We start from the raw sequence: 18,987 nt of genomic DNA, 5'->3' as shown, positions 1-18,987 counted from the left end.
GTTTGTCGCTTTTTATATTTGTAGTTTTTATCACACGTACTAAAGCAAAAAAATCGGACACCAACGATGTCCGACGACGACGACGTCAAAAATAAATTGATTTTTTTCAATCAAATCAGAGAGCACCTCTCACGGGAGTCGGGAGTTCTTGAGGACATGGCCACGGGACCGTTTTATATTGTGTTCTTCTTCGAAGGTTATGTTTATCGGCCACGCGCCGGTTACTGATCCACGTGTTATACACTAAGGAAATAGCGGAAGTATTAATAGACGTAGCGATGATGATGTTGAGGGTTACTTTCGGGACATCGTCGTCCTCTGGGAACGTGTTACTAGCGCAGGAAGCTGAGCGGAAATGAGTTCCTCCGATGTTCCGTTATTTTATTAGTTTGACACCTTTTTTGCCCCATGAAACGTTATTAATTTTAAGCACGAACTTCGGGTGCAAATCCTCACTGACCTTGAACCGAAGCAAACCGGAAACTCAAAAGGACGTAAACAATTACCTTAAATATACAAAACACACGACCGTTTCCCGTTTCCCGGCACGCCCTACCTCAGGCGAGGCACGTACCCCGGATCTGACCACGTGGTTTCCGAAAATCCCGAGACCACTGCCGGTGTCATTAATCGGCCAAAGCCGTGACACACCGCACCGCGTGTCTCGCCGGCGGAGACGGTTATTGTTATTTATGGTTCCAATTTTGTGTCCACACCTCGGCCGAAAGTAAAAGCGAGCCGACAAGACAGGCGGGCAGGGAACCACGAACCTCCGCAGCCTGGTCATTTTTATCTCAGACCTTCACTTAACGCTGGCGCTAGCGTTGGCGCTGGTGAAGTGACCTAAAGAAGCAGCAGTCGAAGGAGTGGCTGAAGAATCCTCTAACACCCCTTCCCAGAGGGCAGAAAACATTCCACGCGGAGTGGCTGCGACCCTCTTGACACTTCGCACCGTGACACGGTCGGGCGCCGCAGGGCAGCCTTGTGGACCCGCTTTGTCTTGGAAACGAAACTGTTATTTGTCTGACGCGATGCATTTCATCATCCGCGTCTCCCGGTCTAAGGGCAGTTATACAGTTTCTGTATCCCTTTTTTTTCTTCTGCTGGCCATTGTGCGCCGGGACGAGAAAGGGACTTCTGGGTACCGGAAGCCGGGGACATATGTAGGGAAGCCTCGTGGGCTCAATTAGTCGGTGACTACTTCAGTTCAGTGGGTGTGTTCCAGGATGGCCCGGGCCTCGGGCAATCATCGGTCGCTCGGGCGAGCGAATGGTGCGTGGCTCACTGTTGGTATTTTTATCACATCCCCGTTTTTCCGCCCGATATTAAGTAGCGCTGGCCGGGCGCGGGTATCATAAACCGTGTGTGGATTGGCCCCCGACTAACCGCAGGCAAGACGGCCCGAACCGAACCGCGAACCGGGCGCGATGGATGGATGGATGGTGCACGCCAAGAGCCATGTGCCACGCCAAATGAAGATTAATTATACCGAACCTGCCAATCACGGCATCGGCTGGCCGGCTGGCTGACTGGTCTAGCTCGTGCTGTTATTAAACTGTTGTCGACTCCCGGTCCTGGGATGCGGTGGGGCAGAGCGCAACTGGTGGCATCAAATTTAGCTGTTTGTTGTTGTGCCTTTGGCAGTCACATCCACCCGGCGCGGCACCCCACGCTCTGTACTTTTCGAGGGAGCGTTTGGTCATACTCAACTTTTGTCGTTTTTGATGGATGTGAACTCATAAGCTAACAGCTCAAAAGCCCCGTCGATGTGGCACCGGGTAGCAACAGCTCATGGTGCGTGATTCCATGCCGATCCCACCATAAACACTCGGCCAAACTACTGGGAATTGTAGCCCCAATCGTAACATAAGTCACCCCATCTGTGAGTTCCCATTTAAAATTGCATAATCCAAAAAACATAAAACATATTGCCGATCTTCGGGCTCGGAATGAAAAACTCGAGAAAAACGGTAACAATTGTTGGCTGTTGCACAACTCCTTAGGTTTCCGGCAACGCCCCGGAACGCTTTTAATTAAAATTCACTGCCGTTTTGCTGCTCGAGTACGTGCGGAGCAGATCTTTCCATTGCCTTCGCCATTTTCGTCAATCCTTTCACTTTGGCTCACTTTTTGCCAGAAGACTCGGATGCTTTCCGTTTCTCAGGTCGTTCCACTTTCAACACCTACTTCAAGAGTTTGAGTTCTTGGCGCACCCGGCCCTTCGACCATCACTCATCCCATAGTAGCCGAACTATTTTTTACCGTCGCGTCAAAAGAGGCAATCCGGCGCGGCGCTTATACTTCCACCATCTGCCCCACGACCACGAGGTTCGCCGGGGCGCATATTAATATTAATCTGGGTTTCCGGCGCGACTCCTGTCGGTCGGCGGTTTAATGTCCGGACGACGACGACGACGACGGCGTAAACAGATTAAAACTCAGAAACGAAGCGACCGCCTAATTTAGTTGTAGTTTGTCTTTGGGACCCCAAGACCGGGGGACCCGCGAATCGGGTATGATTCGGATTAGTTCGGAGCCGGCGATCCGATTTTAATTGGCCTCCGTTAATAGATTAAAATCCCCAGCCCTGGCGGCGGCTGTCGGCGGGCCCGGTGTTTGTGGCCAGGCTTTTCGTCCCTTTTTTTTTGAACCGCTAAACCGCCAAACTTTTCGGTGACTTTCGTCCTGCGACCCGTCCTTAATGGAATGGCCGCCCTACCGAGCGGGAACGTCGTTCACCAAGTTGCTAGTAATTCATACAGCTACCACGCCCCTGATCCTACGGTGGAGGCTTGGCCCACTTCAGCGCCCGGCCGGTAGTAGACGCTGACGATAAAGCAGCGACTTGTGAGATAGTGAAAGGTCAGCGAAATAAAAACCACACGGCCCCGTCCGACTCCTCGCAGCATGGCTGCTAGCTCTGGATCTGGATCCGGAACCGGAAACTATCAGAACCGTGGAAGTGCAAATAAAAGCGTACAGCCGGCGGCCGGTGCCTCATGATTACTGCAGTTTGTTAGTTTAACTTCCCGGCTTGGTTGTTGGACTCGGTTTCTCTGTTCCCTCCCTCTCGAGGGTGCTGTGCTGTGCCCTACTTAGTAGCGGTGGCCTGGTCTGTGTCACGGTTCCTGGGACACCCGCGGGGGTTCCGGGAACACCTTGCCACCTTCGGCCGCACGTGTTTTAATGCTAAGAAAACTTACACCAAACAATTGCGACTTCAGCGTGCGGTGGCGGCTGCCCGAGGTTGCTGACGTCATGAATTAGCCCTCAGTCCAGGCTCCCCGCCCAAAGTACCTCTACTTTAATGTCACATAAACCCAGCACCAGTGCCCGGAATGGCTGGCTCCATTTGGTGTGTGTTCAACTTTTCACTTTAACTTTGCAGTCGTTTGCGTCCGTATTTTGCATCCGCAACATTGTATTAGAAGGTGCCCCAATATTACTTCTTCTCGTGCGTCGTAGCTGTTTAAAGAGCCTTACTGTCCCAGTACCAGTATCCCAGCATTGCTTGTTAGTGTGTCAACATTTGTGCTCCATTAGCTTGTATCTTTTAGTTTTAAGTTCTATTTTTAGTCACCTCATTGCATGCTCACTGTCTCTGTGCTGTGCATGTTCTGCTATGCTGTTATGCTTTTATGCTGTAGAGACCCGTGTTCTGTCCCGTGTATTTCGTGCCCGTGTCACCTGCGGCTGTGGTCCAAAATCAAACTGTGTTTCTTTACTTCTTCCAACTTCTTCCGGTGCCAAATGGTTCCAATTAATGCGTGGCGTGGCGCACACACAAAAAAAATACAATCGCACACGCAACAAAAGAGCAGCATGTCGCTCTTCTTCTTCCGGTTGCACAATCTCCAGCGCGAGGAGGCGAACAAGAAGCGCAAAAAGCAGCAACAGCAGCAGCAGCAGCGCCAACGGCAGCGGCGCGGCGCCAAAGTCTTCCGGGGTGCGTCCTGCAACGCAGGGCTCAGCCACCTGACGCTCGGGCCGTCGCGGCTCTTCGAGAAGACGCCCATGAGCCCGTCCGACAGTCTCGACGAGATCGCGCTCCAGATCCCAAGGTATTTATCCGACCTGCCGCGTGCTGAGCGAGCTGACTTTTCCTGCACCGAACACTCCGCTCAATAGTTCCAATCTGCTAGGCTTTTTTTTTTCAATGTTTCCGGTTTCGATTCCGTGGTAATGAAATTTTCTCATTAAAAACTTTCACTTGGCGTGCGCGACGTGCGCTTCTTCCACACGCCATACCTGGACCTCTTAGGCGCGTCCTCTCGAAAAAAGATTTTATTTCCATTCTTGAACACCCACTGAGGCCCTGAGAAATTCCTGACGGCCACACAACGACAGAGAAAATGATAAATCGTTGCCCGCTCTTTTGAGGTTCGCCGACAAAGTTGTCAAGCACTTGCAGAAAGTGTTAAGGGTTTACCTTTTATTTTAGTTTTTCGAGTTTGAATTGCAATTCGAGGTTCATCGAGTGGACAAACTTTTGTGCCGGAATGTCCAGTCGCACGTTCGGGCATTCCATTAGGCAAATGAAAAACTTTTCGTTTCGAACGGTGCTTTTAAAGTTGCGCTGCGTTGATGATGATGAAGGCTAGAGGAAAATGCATTCCGCCGACATTGCGGAATGCAGATTGACTTCCGATTTCATAATCACGTTAACTGTACCGGACTATCGGACCGTGTGTGTGTGTGTGCCTGTGGCTAATTAGATTACAAGTTGGAATTACTCGGGGCCTGTGGATGAGGACTTCTTCAGAAGCTGAAGCGAGAGAGATTGGGATCAATCAAAAGTTTGCCACCCATCTGATAGTTATGCCCTGGAGGAGCGCCCCACAGGCCAGGATGGTCAGGTTTACCGATAATTACCAGAACTCCCAGTTCTGCCCACAAGAGACGCGATGCGGATCATACTGGGCCACGTCACGGGCAATGATAAGCCTTTCTTCATCAATCAGATATCAGAACCCATCAGTGTCCGCACTCCACCCGTACTCGGGGGGCCAACTAATTTCACGCTTTCTTTGGCTAAACGGGACTTCATGATTACATTTTATGATGGCTTCTGGTTGGGACAGCAAGCACAGGGAGCGAGCTGTTTTCATGAGCATGAGTAGAGTCCATTTTTCTTCCACCATGCTGTATGCATATAAAGCCACCGGTAAACACCCACATCTGTCGGCGGGGGGAAGTCCCGTGGCCAACCGCAACGTCCCACGCCCCACCAGGAAGCCACAAACCCCGGCTTTCGGTTTGGGTGGGTCGGAAATTTGAATCAAATATTTATCAACTTTCGCTCCGTGTTCGTTTCGGCCGCCTAAACGATGGCCGCCCTGTCTCGTTGACGGCATCATGCGTCAGGCACACACACACACACACACCACCTGTGGTCCACCTGTGGTGGTGGTACCGGGAAGGAAATAATGAAGCCCGAACCGAAACGGAATCCATATCACTTTCATCGTCCTGAATAAACATAAGCGCGCCGACGACGACGACGACCTGTCCGGTGTTTGTCACCCCGCTGTTTTTCGGGCACCATCGAGCAAGTGAGAGGGAGAGAGAGGAAGAGAAACAGAGAACATCACAAATGCGGATGCGCCTTGTTTTACGACTCATTTACGCGGCCCGCCACGGGGACCTTCGACGTGTCAATCGTCTAGCGATCCGTCGGCGGGCCTGACTCTCTCTCTCTATCCCGCTCCGTCTTAATGGCGGCTTGCTGGCGTCATCGGAGATCAGCCCCCCGCCATTTGAACGCTAATGAGATGGGGCTCCCGTCGGCACCCGGCGGGTCTTTGGGATGAAGGGCGAAAAAAACGATCATAAAATTAACATTTGATGGGTCACCCTGTAACTTGTTGCTCGGCGTGGCAGTGACCCTTTTCGGTGAAGCGAAGCGGACCTTACATACCAATTTTCCAACTACCAACAATGTCCCTCAAACAACGCAACAGCGTAGCGATCAAATGGTGGACCCTTCGCAGCTGCTGCAATTCGCACGCCGCGCGCACGTTCAGCATTCTGTCACCGTCGCGCCGTGGTGCCGCGCGTTAATGGAAACGGGGAGGGTGGCCGTTCGAAAACTGCACCATCAGCAGCATCCTTCAAGTATGTGTGTGTGTTCGTGCATTTTTTTTTCCTACTTCTATGCGGCACCCCATTAGCGGCAAATAGCGAAAGCGGGGTCTGCAAGCGAAAATAACGGGTTCTCTTTAATCTCGCACGTCGCGAAAAGCTCGCCGGGCCACTCAGGCTCGCGGTCACTCATTAAGCTCCATTTTCCCCACGGGCTCCAAAGCGCTCATCTCTCCAACGCACTATCGACGTCCTGCTCGTACTCGTTCGTAGTGAGCTGGGGGGAAAATGTAAACAAACCTGTCGGAGGTGGCTCTCGCTCTCGCGCGCCGCTAGTGAAAAAGAGAGACAGAGTGTCTCTCTGCGAATCAGCTGTTCGCTCTCCGCCATTGGCACTCAGCCGCGTGCGAGTAAAGCACCATGCGTCTCCGCTAGGGCCGAACGTAGCACAGTTGAATGAGGGAGCTTTCGTTTAAAACAGAGGATTGAAGGAACGCACACAAACGGAGCCGACACCATAAAGCTTGATGATGATGATGATGGCCCGAAGGTGAAAAGCTCGCGGACGACGACGATAACACATGGCGCCGATGGCACCGAAGGATGGTTGGTCGCGCGCGCGATTTCAGTCACTAAACGACCGTTACCACGATAAGACTCGGCCGCGGGCCAGACTCGAGTGCGCGTTCGGGGCCTCCGATAGACGGATGCATCCGTGTATCTGTGTGTGTGTGTGTTTGTGTATCGGTGTGCCCTCCGGGAGGGGAGCACCTATCAATTAATGAAATTAATAGCGAACCATCGCGCCAAGTGCATCCGGTGCGTGTGTCACCAACCGAACTCAGCACGAGCTAATGAGTGAAATGCGCAGCGATGTAACCACAGACGACGGTCACATTGGTTGCTGCGCCGCAGCCTAATGGCCGGGCGTGGTGTACCCAGCCTGTGATTTAAAAGCAATCCGAAAGCAATAGGGGCGACCGAACCGGTGTGAAACCGCCTTTCCGGCGGGAGTGGAGCGTGGCGAGCGTGCGATTTATCGATTGCGGCCATTTTAGTGTGCCCCGTTGATAATGTGCTGGCTTATCATTGGCCGCGGGCCGCGACCACGAAGCGCAATCGATTGGTGGATCATCGTGTGACGTAGAGGCGCGACGAGACACAGCTCCCCGATCGGTCACTTCCGGTCCCGCGTTGCAGCAATATTTGTGTGCCTTTCCATTTGTGTGAAGAAAGTTTAAAACAAGGGCTCGTCCGGTGTCCCCCCGGTGCTCTCGTCTCCTGCTCGTTGTTGTCGGCGTCAGTAGTGTTAGTAGTGCGACCAGACTGAGTTCGACCGGGCCTCCTCGTGACGTGTGGTCCGAAACTGAGAAAAGCGAACCAATTAATCAACAACCGGCGCCCGGAGAGCGGAGCGTTTCGTTCCGCAAGGAAGGTCCAACCACCGAACCACCCGACGACGCGGCCACCCGATGCCCCAGGCCAGGAGCACTTCATCTTCGTTTCACTGTCCGGGGGAATTTATTATGGCAGCAACCAGCCGCTACTCTTCCTACAACTGCTTGACCTCATGGGATTCATACGATAAAATACCAAGGTTACTACCCCGTTCCGTTCCGTTTCGATTCGTCTCGTTGCTGTGGCGTCCGGATCAATGGTCCCGGCACGCGCTCGTGTGTGTGTGGCTAGTGTCCCCAGATGTCCGATTAGCGTGACCCGCGAGAGGGTGGCAATCCATCCGCGCCCCACACCGACCGGGACTTCAACCGGGATCGACTTTACGGGCTTTGTCCCGAGAGACCCAGAGAGAGAGAGAGCGCAGGCTCCGGGAACACAGCACACACGAAGCGTTGTAATCAGCGCACTAATTTTATTGCAAATTGAATTTAAGCCTAATGAACGTGGACAACGTGGACAGCATCATCTCCCGGCCGGCCTGTCAGTGTCACAGTGGCAGCCTTGCGTTCGTTTTGTCGATTGTGTCCCGTCAAGCAAAGCCCTGCTGCAACTCATTTTCCACCGGTGGGCGCACTGGCTGGCTGGCCCCGATTAAAGTTTAATCCACAGAGGAGAACGAATGTATCCCGACCGTAGGCTATTAATAGAGAGTGGTGCTGGATTATCACTCGCAGGCTGGCAGTACAAAATATGTCCCTTTTTTGTGCCGCTCGGAATGGTAGGGCTCTATGGCCAGGACCAGGGTGGGTTCTGACAACCTCGTGGTGGTGATGGATTGGCACGAAGCAACAACGTGCTGGTTGTATGGGCGAACTCTGTTTGGGATCCATTTTTAGATCCAGATGTAGATTCTATAGATCAGATGAAATTAAATTTTCATTAGACAGAGGAAGATGGTACAGGACAGTGAGCCTAACGGATCGTTTCGCTTGTAATTGATGAAAGACTCAGTTACAAAGTTGCGGCTTGCCCACGTGATGGGGAGTGCACCATGGAAAATTCGAAAAACTACCATCCTAAAAAGCGGAAAGCACCGAACATTTTATGGCACCCTGCATTGCCATTGCACTTTTGGCCATTTCTCTTGTGGCCTGCTGCTGCGCAGCATAAAAGTGCCGTCGCTGCGGCACATCACACCAAGCAGTGGAGAAAAGAAAGAAATCGAAGCAACCCGTTTGCACCAAATTGTGCGCTGTAACAAACATGCAAAGCTCTTTCGCACTCTATCTCTCTCTCTTTTTCTCTCTCTTTCTTTCGGTGCCGTTCATAAGCCGTCGCGCAAGAGTGGCCCGCAATAAAGGCGCTACTTCGCACGGCTCGGTGTCGTGAAATTCGTATCAAAAGCTACCGCTCTCCGAGGAGTTTGAGGAGATGGCGCTCGAGATCCACGGGAAGAATTCTTAACGCAAGCGAACTTTCCGCGGCACTGCGCTGCGATAACGTATCGGTTTTAATGTTATGGTCGTGTTTCGAATTTTCCGCTCGCTTCATTACAAAACTTTTTTCTGTTCACATCTCTCGCCGCACAATGTAAAATGCTGGCCGATGACGCCAGCGGCAGCAGCAGCAGGAACTCTCCCCGCCAGCCAGACGTGTCGCGTCGCTCGGGTTCGGGATCGGGTCCGAAAGGTCAGTCTCACCGTCGCCACAAAGAGGCGGGGGACCCCGGCGAACTTAAATGCGTAGCTTGTTTCGGTTCTGACTAATGATTACCGTCACACATCGCCATGCGGTGTCCTGCGGCGCGCCACACAGCAACACGCCAACACTGGGTGCGGCCCACGAAAGGACCCTTCCGTGTGCGTTTTTTCTTTGTGCCCGGCCTGGATTTCGGTTCGTGGACGCGACTCGATTCGGGCCGCGGCGCTCCCGTCCAAGCTCCAAAAAACCAACACCGGCACCGGTCACGCGGCCGGTCGGTGGTCGAAGTTCAAGGACACCGGTGGGGAGGGATCGACAGGAGAAAAATGGCGCCTGGACTCCGGGGGCTTCCGGGCGTTGGAAGGAGTGGCCCCCCCGCGGGCGTAGCTCAGCGGGCGCCGTTGCACATTAAACAAAGCACGGGCGAGAACGGCATCTTCGCCAGCACCGCCGGAATTGCCTCACAAAGAACGGCCCGTAGAGCAGCGAGAAAAAAAAGAAATATGCTGCTGGATCGGGCCTTAGGAGGGCCACGCGGACCGAAAACGATATAAAAATGTGATAAAAAGCCAAGCTCCGTTAAGGGAGGTCTTGAAATCATTCCTCTGGGGCACCACCGAGAAAAGCCGTTCCTTCTTTCCTCTTCCTGGGTGCATCGTACCATCCTTCATTGGTTTTATGCGGGGCCGATAAAAAAAAATGTGCCAAACGACAAATATTATCATTTTCTTTGTCTTGTTTGGTGTCTTTTTGAAGATCAAACTCTTGTCAACCTCTTACCGAACGTTGCACACGTAAACGTTCAATGTTTGGTGGATTGATCGATTTTGGTTTCCGAACGTCAATAAACCCAATTCGATTTGTAATACGAGTGGTTCAAGGCGTTTCGGAGAATTGCCGTACATGAATATTCCTTTTTAAAGTTACTTCTTTAAAGGCGAATGTTTTCTTGGTTCTAACCTTTAAGCGTGAAGCTTCAACCTTTAGCCACTTGGGGCCGCCCTTTAAACCGTACGAAGCCTTCGCTGTCGCAGACGCGACAAAAAGAAAATAGAATAATTTTTCGCCCATACAGAGGACATTTTGCATACTCCTTCAAAACCACCCTCATCATGTTGCGTGTGTCCAACAAGAGCCGACAGCGACCCCCACCCGCCCTCGAATGATAGAATCTTAACCCGACCCGAGCGATAAGACGCAAATCGGGATCGGCAGCAACAGCAACCGGCCTCAAATCGCGCGCCCCCGAATCGATCCCGATCTCGTCGTCGAACGCAACCTTGCGACGGAGCGCCAGACATGAAAGACACGGAAATTAACATAAATGCCCACGTCCTCGGACGGGGATTTCTTGGAAGCCACCGGGTGGCACCGGAGGCTTTCTGTGATGTTGTGAAGGACGCCGAGTCGCCGAGCCGCGTGCATATGTTGCCGTATACACGGACACGACGGATGTCGCTCATTCCGAGGGGGGCATCCATTCCGATAATCGCTTCAAAACGAGAGGCACGTGGAACCATTTCGGTGGAAAATCGAAAGGTCCTTCCGTGCGTGTAAGCCCGTGTATGTGTGATGGCGGAAATGAAAACCGGAGATAATCCTTACGAGGCTACACGCCCCAAAAGCCATTGCGAATCGTTCTGAGAAATGCATCCTCCTTGGGACCCGACTTACTTGGATGCGTGCCCTTTCGAGCGAATCGGCCCAACTCTCGGTCGTCTATGCCATTGCGTTGGTTACTGCAAGCACCAAATGACGCTATTCGGTTCGTTAAGCCGACGAATGGGTTACTCCTTAATGGAGCTCGGAGCCCGGGTTTTAGTGTTCGCACGAGCGCGCAACCTCAGTCTGCTAATTAATGCCGCTGCCGCGGTGTGGCGTTGTCGACAGTTTTTTCCACCCGAAATGTGACCACCACAAACAAGCAGAGAAAACATCAACCGCCCCCCGAAGCACACCGAAAGCTCCGAAATTTACATGCCGGGTCCTGGCCCGGCTCAAACCAAATTACACTTATTATTCCGAGATGTAATCCGACATCCACCTTCGCGGGCGCGCACGGGCCAGTAAATATTATTCCATCCATCCCTCCCAGAGCCGGCCGGGGGGAAAATCCCCCCAAAAGGGAAGCATTCATTTCCGGGAAACGACCAGCACCGAAGGTCAGAGGCGACAGCACTTTGGGTGGACCGAAAAAACACCCCAGCCCGTTCCATTACCGCGTCACCGTTGGAGCAAAGGTTGGTCCCAGCGTGGTCCTCTGTCTAAAGGGTCCCAAGACACCTCACCCAGCCCAGCACCCGGGGGAGGTAATGCTGAAATTTGTAATTAGGTTACGAGCAAAGGCGTCGGTTTTGAGAAGACGCGCAATTTACGCGCAAATGAATGATGAAAAATGAGCTCTCGTTGTCGTCGGCTGCGGCTGCCACAAGCGGGTTAAGACCGCGAGGGCCTCCTCTTCCAGGTGGCCCAGGTTTGATTGACGGCCACGATCCGGGTGCCGGGTGATAAAACCAACGGCGTCCCATAATCTCTCTTTCTCTCTCCCGTAGTGCTGTGGCGCCCATTAAGCGGTCGGGGATTACTCGTCTCAATTACTGCAAACTAATGGAAATCATTAGTAACGCACCGGTTGCACCGCACCGCTCTGGAGCCAACGCCGAGACCCGAAGTGGGCTCCAAAGCTTGATTGCTGCACTTTTCGGTGCCCTGCGAAGCGAAGGAAAACACACATTAAAGTCCGTACGGCCGTCGTTCTCCCGGCGACATGTTTATTACACTTTCGACTTCAGCACGGCCGGTGGGGAGAGATTAACAATCCGCCCAAAAAGTGTCACGAATAAAACCTTAGAACGACAATCGCGCACCGAAACAGGCCAAAAGTTCTCCTTCTCGCCGAACCCACATCTCCCGGTCCCGGTTTGGGACGCACCAGTCTTTGGCACTTCGGGCGTCTTTATTGTTACACTGCGCGGCTACCCGTGGTCCCACTTTGATTCGATTCCCATTCCCGCGGACGACGGTTGTTCGGTTTTATGACAGTGTTGCCGAAAATGGCCCAGTTTTCGGGGAGGTCCTCCTGACCCGAGGCGACCCTTTCGGGGGTGACATTTACTGACATGTTCTGTCCCGAGGACCCGAGGAGGAAAAGTTGCTGACTTCGGTCAGCAGAAATGATCTGCTAATTCGTTTCCACTTACACAGAGAGAGACGGCGGTGGATTGTTCAATATTGTTTTCAGTTTTGGCCGGTGGACCCTCAGAACACCGTCTTCTTGCCGGGGCCTGACAGGCGGCCAGACGAGATAATCGAAAAACAAACGGCCAACAATCCAAAGAAATGTCGAGCCCTTTTTAAGTGCAAAACGCGGGAGGATGGCTTGAGCTACAGCGCTTTCGAGTGGAGCCTTTTTCGTTTTGTCTTTTTTATTCACAATATTTTTATTGATTTTTCAATTTTTTTGTGATTAATTCAATTTTTTCCTTATTAAAGAATTTTTTGGACGGCTTTTTAAAGTCTTTCCCGTTTTCCAAAAAGGACTTTACCTTGACCAAAACACACAACCGTAGCAACAATCTGGGCTCGATACTCCGCAAAACCCGCATAATCGCAGTGGCATGGTCGGATTACCGACAAATTATACGCACGAAACCGGATGGATAGCACACTGGCCATTGTGCTCGGTAGTGTCGGTAAATTGGGCCATCATACGCACACCGGTCGGCACACACACACACACCGGATGGGGAGCAATTGTTCCCGAAAGCGATGCGATTATCATGCAAACGAGCGTTCGTGTTCATGTTCGTGCCGGCCAGCTGGCTTCCATCCGCACCGCGTCGGCACTATCTGCTGATAAGGGTCCTCATCGTCTAGTTTAATCATTTCCATCCACAGAGCCCGGCCTCCCGGTTGTCCCCGTCCACCGGTTATCCGGCCATATGCGGCATAAAATATGCATCCTACATGCTCTCTGCAGCACGCTCTGCAGCACTGCTGCACACTGCAGCCATCAATCTGGCGCTGGCAGCTCTGACCTCTTGCTCTCCTGTCTGATTCCTGTCCCCGGTGCCCGGTTCCAACTTTTTTTGTGTGGCGAAAAATGAATTTTCAAATTCAATTCCGATGGCATCCGAATCCGTAGGGCGTAGGGCCTTCCCTTTGGCCCGTCCCCACCGAATCCATCCGTCCTGTGACGTGTGTCTTCCGATCTCGGGCTTCTAAGCTCCGTTTGAATTCGCTCGGTTTCGAGCACCGGATAGGGATAGGGCACTGCGGCGCACGGCAAGTGGGCCCCGTCACAGATGTCACGTCGTCCACCTCTCTGAAGCACGTGAGTGGATCTGACATTCTGGCCGGTAGCCAGCTACCGAACAGTTGAAAAATCATCTTATAAAGACACCAGCAGCAACACAAAGCTGGCCAGCAGAGAGCGGATTCTACCACAGACTGGGCACTATAAGACGACCCCCTCCGGTTGTCCTGGCATGATGTACCTCGATCTCGATCCCGATAATGTTGATCATAATGTATCCAATTTATTACCCAACAAATCCCGCCTTCCGGCGAGAACACGGCCCTCGGTCGGCCGTAGTCAGCATTCAAATTCTTCAAATCCTGCTTCCGGCCACTGTTTCTGCGGTCGCCGCAAATCGTCCGAATACGGTGCCCGCCCCGCCTCCCGCCAAACTGTGTCCGTGAGTGGCGTAAGCAAGATTTAGCGATATTTTTCCACGTTGTTGGTTTGTGGCAGACGGGCACAAAAATGGAATGGAACCGCTGACTGGCGCTGTTGTCTCTGGGAAATGGACTGGAAATACGGAATCTTCATTAAAAATGCTCAAATATCATTTGGGAGGGTCAGGATTTTTGGCCCTCCGACCTAATAACGAGTAATGGGTGAATGCTTTTAAGGCACCCGGTGAAAGTGGCGATTTGTTTTCACTACCCCGCGGCCACGGCGGTGGGTTGCGCTTTTGTACGAAGCACCAGGCGACTCCATCGTCGAGCACCAGGCGCCTCCATCGGGAACATTTTTTAATTGCCGAATTGCCGAGTGGACGCTAATGAGCATTGGATTGTAATTAATTTAAGACTTACGAAGCAGCACGGAGCACTTCCGCAATTGAACCGAAAACCGTGTCGCACCGGGGTTGGTGGTTCCGGTTCTACTTATACTTCTGCACCGCGAAGAAAGCGAACGACACGAAGTTCAACATTTTGCTGCCTCAAGCGCGCTCTGTGGTCGCTGCCGTTACGGCACCCTTTTCTCCCTGACTGGCGACCAGAAACAAGTTTCAATTCCCGGCGCCCGGAATAACAACATTGACTTTGGTGCGCGGTTTCCGGTGCCTTCGTTTGGGCGGAATAAAACTTTTTTTCTTATCAAATAAACGAGGAACGAACGGGGCCGAGCGCAGCAAACAATACGGCAATGTTTTACGCTGTGCAGCACCGAACGCCATTGAGTTATCGAGCTCGAAAATCGCGGAAATCACCCGGCGCCCACCCGAAAGTATTGCGGACACGCGCGCTCTATTTAATGATGACCGGGAACTTCCCCCGGTGCGCGCGAAAATGTCTTGAGGAGGTTTCCTAAAGTTTTCATTTTCCATCGACGCCCATCGCCAATCAGGTGGCCGCCCTAGGTGTGGCCCAGTCAGCGACCCAGTATGAAAGAAACTGAGTTCGATGAAGATCCGTTTTCCCGCCGCATTTTCCGGAGATTAACATATTACCGGTTCTGGGTACTGGGTGGGAAGCGTGGCTTCTTTGTTCTCTGATACTAAAATCCGTGGTCCCTACACCGGACGGTGGTCGTTCACAATTAATTTAAATGAATAGTCAATTTCGTGGCGTGGCGTGGGCCACCAAAGACCGGGTCGCGGGCAGAGTAGATCAATAATACGGCAGCATTATCGATCGGCGTTTTACAATTGTGTGAACGTGTCACAACCGGAAAATGGGACCGGATAATAATAATCCAGTATCCGCCTAATCAAACCTTAACGTGTGGCCAGCGACTACTCCAACATTGACCGCAGCACTTCAATGCGCTTGAGGCAAACCACACACACGGTGTGTGAGCACCGAAAGCCTCGAGGGATTGATGACGCTTACGGTTTGTTTGCTTTGCACGTCTGCGGCTCGGTTCCAGCATCCAACCTTCTCCCGGGGGGGGGGGGGCTATATCAACTTCTACCAAAAACTGTGTAACGCTTCGCATTTTTTGCCCCAAACCATTTTGGTTTATTTGCTACCGGAAGTGCTAGTGCACAGTGTGCACGGGTGCGTGTCCTCGATGGAAGTCCCAACGGCACACAGCCTGTGCCGCCAGAGGCTCACGATTTCACTTCAAGCGTAAAACTCCCGAAATTCTCGCGCTCTCTGCGTCACCAAACCAAAAAACCCGTTGGGTGAACATGAAAGTGGCGAAAAAAAAGGTGTAGCTTGCCGTGTTGAACCGCCATCGTGGAATTGGCCGACGACGGCACGGTGAACGGCGCGGAATTAGAAACTGAGCGCAACCAGGCGGCAGCGTGGAGGGATTCTAACTGGAGCCCAGCGCTAACTTTGGGTTCTATTTTTAGAGCCAGCGCCCAACCTCGGTCGGTTTATTTCTACTCCCCGGAGACTATAAATAGCCCGACAGGAGTTTACTTCTTGCCTCTGCGTCTACCGGCGCGCCCCTGCGGTGAACGATGCGGAGCTTCAGTACTGACGGTGACGTCATGGAACCGAAAATTTTGATGAGCAATGTGCGATTCCGTTTCCATTATCGTCGAGCGAATAGCGTCATCCATGGTGTACAAGGACGTAGCCGAACGGTCGCAACTCAAGCATCTCCACCCCCATTCAGACGACTCAAGGGTCCAGTCAGTGTTTTATTTATCTGTTCATCAAACGAACACGGTTCGAGTTGGGCTCCAGCTTTTTAAATATTGTCCTTTTTCATAATCTAGTCATCGGAAACTGAGCGTGTTCGGTGTGGGGCTGAAAGGTAAAAGGGATTTGGATGGCTGGGGCCGGCCTACTATGCTTCATCCAAGCATCACAAAGGTCTAGAAAATTTACACGATCGCCCACTGTCACTTAATAGCTACTTGTCATTTGGTTAGCCTTACAGTTCGATTCAATCGCATGGAGAAACTTTAAACCATGTAATATAAAGCATGTGGGGCTATAATTAGATATATACAACTTTCCGTCTCTCAGTTAACGTGTGAACCTTAATAAAATAATAATTGGTCTGATAAAAAGTTTCAAGTATACCAGCAGCTGCTGCTATACAATTACTTGCCGACAACTGAACAACTCATTCCCAAAAACAACACACGCTTTTTCGCCTCGTTTCTTTTTTATCCGATGCTTTCGAAGGTTTAATTTGAGATTCGAAATTTTTTTAGCAGAGATTATACCAAATGGGTTTTTAATAAGTCCGCCTAGACCTACATATTCAATACTCTGGCGTTCTGGTCATTCGGTCAATATCGAATCGAATCTCACATTAAAAGTAATACGATTTGACTTACCACAACGATTTAGTTAGAATGTAACATATAAAATACAATTTATAACTAAATAAAAGCTAACATAAACTTATAAACATAAAATCTCAAAGCTATAAAAAGTTGTTGTATTATGATTGGGAAGCAAATTGTTCTCTGTTCATTGCGTTCCCTAGCCCGCTAGAATGTTTGTTGGGAAAACTAATTTTCGCTCGCTCCGTTAAGTACCGTCGAGTTCTCGTGCCATTTGGTGCATTGAACTGATGATGGCTTCCAGCATTCGCCACAATACGTCGCAAACATTCGAAACCGAGACCAACTTCTCCGTCTGCAGGGGTCGTCACCGCCAGAGGCCAAGGCGTGGTGATGGTGGTGAGAAGTCACCTTTGCAGAGTTGCACCATTCTATATTGTGTTTCCGGTGCCGGATATGCCACGTATGCCTTTTATGCGCCCGGTTCCCACGTCCCAGCGGCTGGTAATCAGTGCTCCTGTCAGTGCTGGTGCTACTGAAAGTCTTACTGGCGCAATCATTTATGCATTAAGAGTTGATGAGCCAGCACACTGATCGATCGTTTCGTTCTCTTCTTTCTCTTTTCTTCACAGAGTACGGGTAGAATATTATGTAAATGAAAACACATTCAAAGAAAGACTGCAACTATATTTTATAAAGAATCAAAGATCAAGTAAGTAGAGCCCGCCTATTATAATGTGTACTTCTTTTTCGGTTAGCTAAATGCCCGGCCTGATTTTCCGGCCAGGAAATGTCACACTTTTCGCCCACTTGGGCGGCCAACAATGTAACGAAACTCGAACCCGGTTCCATTGCTCAAAACTTGTGTAGCAGAACTGCGGGAAAAATTAATTAACAAACTGACGCGCTGCTGCTGCCCGCTTGGGGGCAACAATTGCGCCGCAGTCCCTTTAGGGCGAATTTTCAGTCATGTCGTCCACCGAGAACTTGTTCCTCCTCTGCACAGCACGGCCGGCAGTTTCGGAATATAGTTGTTCCCTCGGCGTTCTGAACGTGGTGGTGCCGGACATCCGGTAGCCGATCCCTTCCCGGGCGCTCTAAATAAATAATTCATTTCGGGGCACGTGGTTCGTGCCAGCGATTTTCGTGTATTCGTGTAATTTTCGTGTGGCTCACGGACACACAAAACAATCAATTAACGCGCGCCGCGCATAAGAATGTTGGAAGGAGTTGAACGGGTTGTGCGCCGGGCTGCGATTAATCAGTGCAACTTAATGATCCGGTTCCTCGGGTGCCTCGGTGTAGCCTGGGGGGCCGGGCATTTCCGGTGCACGTCAACACATACCGCAGGAGAGTAACAAGCTACCCGGTGAAGGTTACATTTTTGTAATAGTTTGGAATGTGCATTCCTTTAGACCGATCGATCGCCCGCGGAGCAACGATTTGGTTCCAAAAATAGCCCGATATATTAGTCCTGTCGTCCACTCTAATTGTATCGATCCTAGGCAAACCGACCGTTTCCGGCACCATTTCCTTTTTTTCTTTCGAAGTGATATATTTAAAAACAAACACGAAGAATTGATGAAGACTCTAACAAAATGTTCGTTTCTCCGATTTATCTTCCTTTGCGCACTTCAAGGTTTAAGGATACGTATCGCTAATTTATTCTTTAAGTTGCTCACCTGCGTTCTGTACATATTTCGGGTGGTGACGGATCTGAACCCAACGTTCGCGACGTGGTAAGTACGGGTTGGGGCCCACCAAACAATCGATATCCGCGTATAAAGCCCACCCTCTGGTCAGCTATTCCGATCGGGACACCGTTGATCGACAGACCACAAGGCAAACACGTCCAGAGAAAGAGTGAGAGAGAGAGACTGGTGATTTGGACATGTTGCCACCGGTAATGATTCCGGTGCGGTGATTTTAACACCCAACCTGAAGGCCCTGCCTCGGGCCACCCATGCATAAAACCACTTAATCCAATCATTTAAATTTCCAAACCACACCAGCGACCACGAACGCCACCGCCACAAGCAATGTTAATAATCGTCAACCTTCGGGAGTTCCCCGTGTCCCCGATAGGTGTCCCCCGTGCCGGTGGTTTCCAATGTCCAATTTAACCTCATTACGGAACCTAACTGTTTGTTGGTGTTTCACCCGAGCGAATATCCTTGCTTAATCCTTCCTGTGTGTAGCAACAATCCGGATCCGGGTGCCGGATTTTGGATCCTTTATTGGAATTTAAGTCCAACGTTGCAAGCTCCTCACCCAGGGCCACTATCGTACGTGGTAAAGCCTCCCCGAGGAGGTGTCCTTGGCCGCG

General features: G+C 51.3%; 1 protein-coding gene across 1 annotated transcript in view; it reads left to right on the top strand.

Moving 5' to 3' along the window:
* Positions 1-3,822: 3,822 nt before the first annotated feature.
* LOC128269367 (potassium channel subfamily T member 2) overlaps positions 3,823-18,987 on the top strand; it is a 39,812-nt gene continuing 24,647 nt past the window's right edge. The window contains exons 1-3 of the mRNA XM_053006813.1: positions 3,823-4,061; positions 17,294-17,373; positions 18,301-18,400. Of these exons, the coding sequence (XP_052862773.1) occupies positions 3,823-4,061; positions 17,294-17,373; positions 18,301-18,400 (419 nt within the window). The remainder of the gene's footprint in view (positions 4,062-17,293; positions 17,374-18,300; positions 18,401-18,987) is intronic.

The sequence above is a fragment of the Anopheles cruzii genome, chromosome 2 (assembly GCF_943734635.1).
Source record: "Anopheles cruzii chromosome 2, idAnoCruzAS_RS32_06, whole genome shotgun sequence".
NCBI classification, from domain to species: domain Eukaryota; kingdom Metazoa; phylum Arthropoda; class Insecta; order Diptera; family Culicidae; genus Anopheles; species Anopheles cruzii.
Note: the sequence above shows the minus strand (reverse complement) of the source record. Positions and strands in the feature narration are given on the sequence as shown.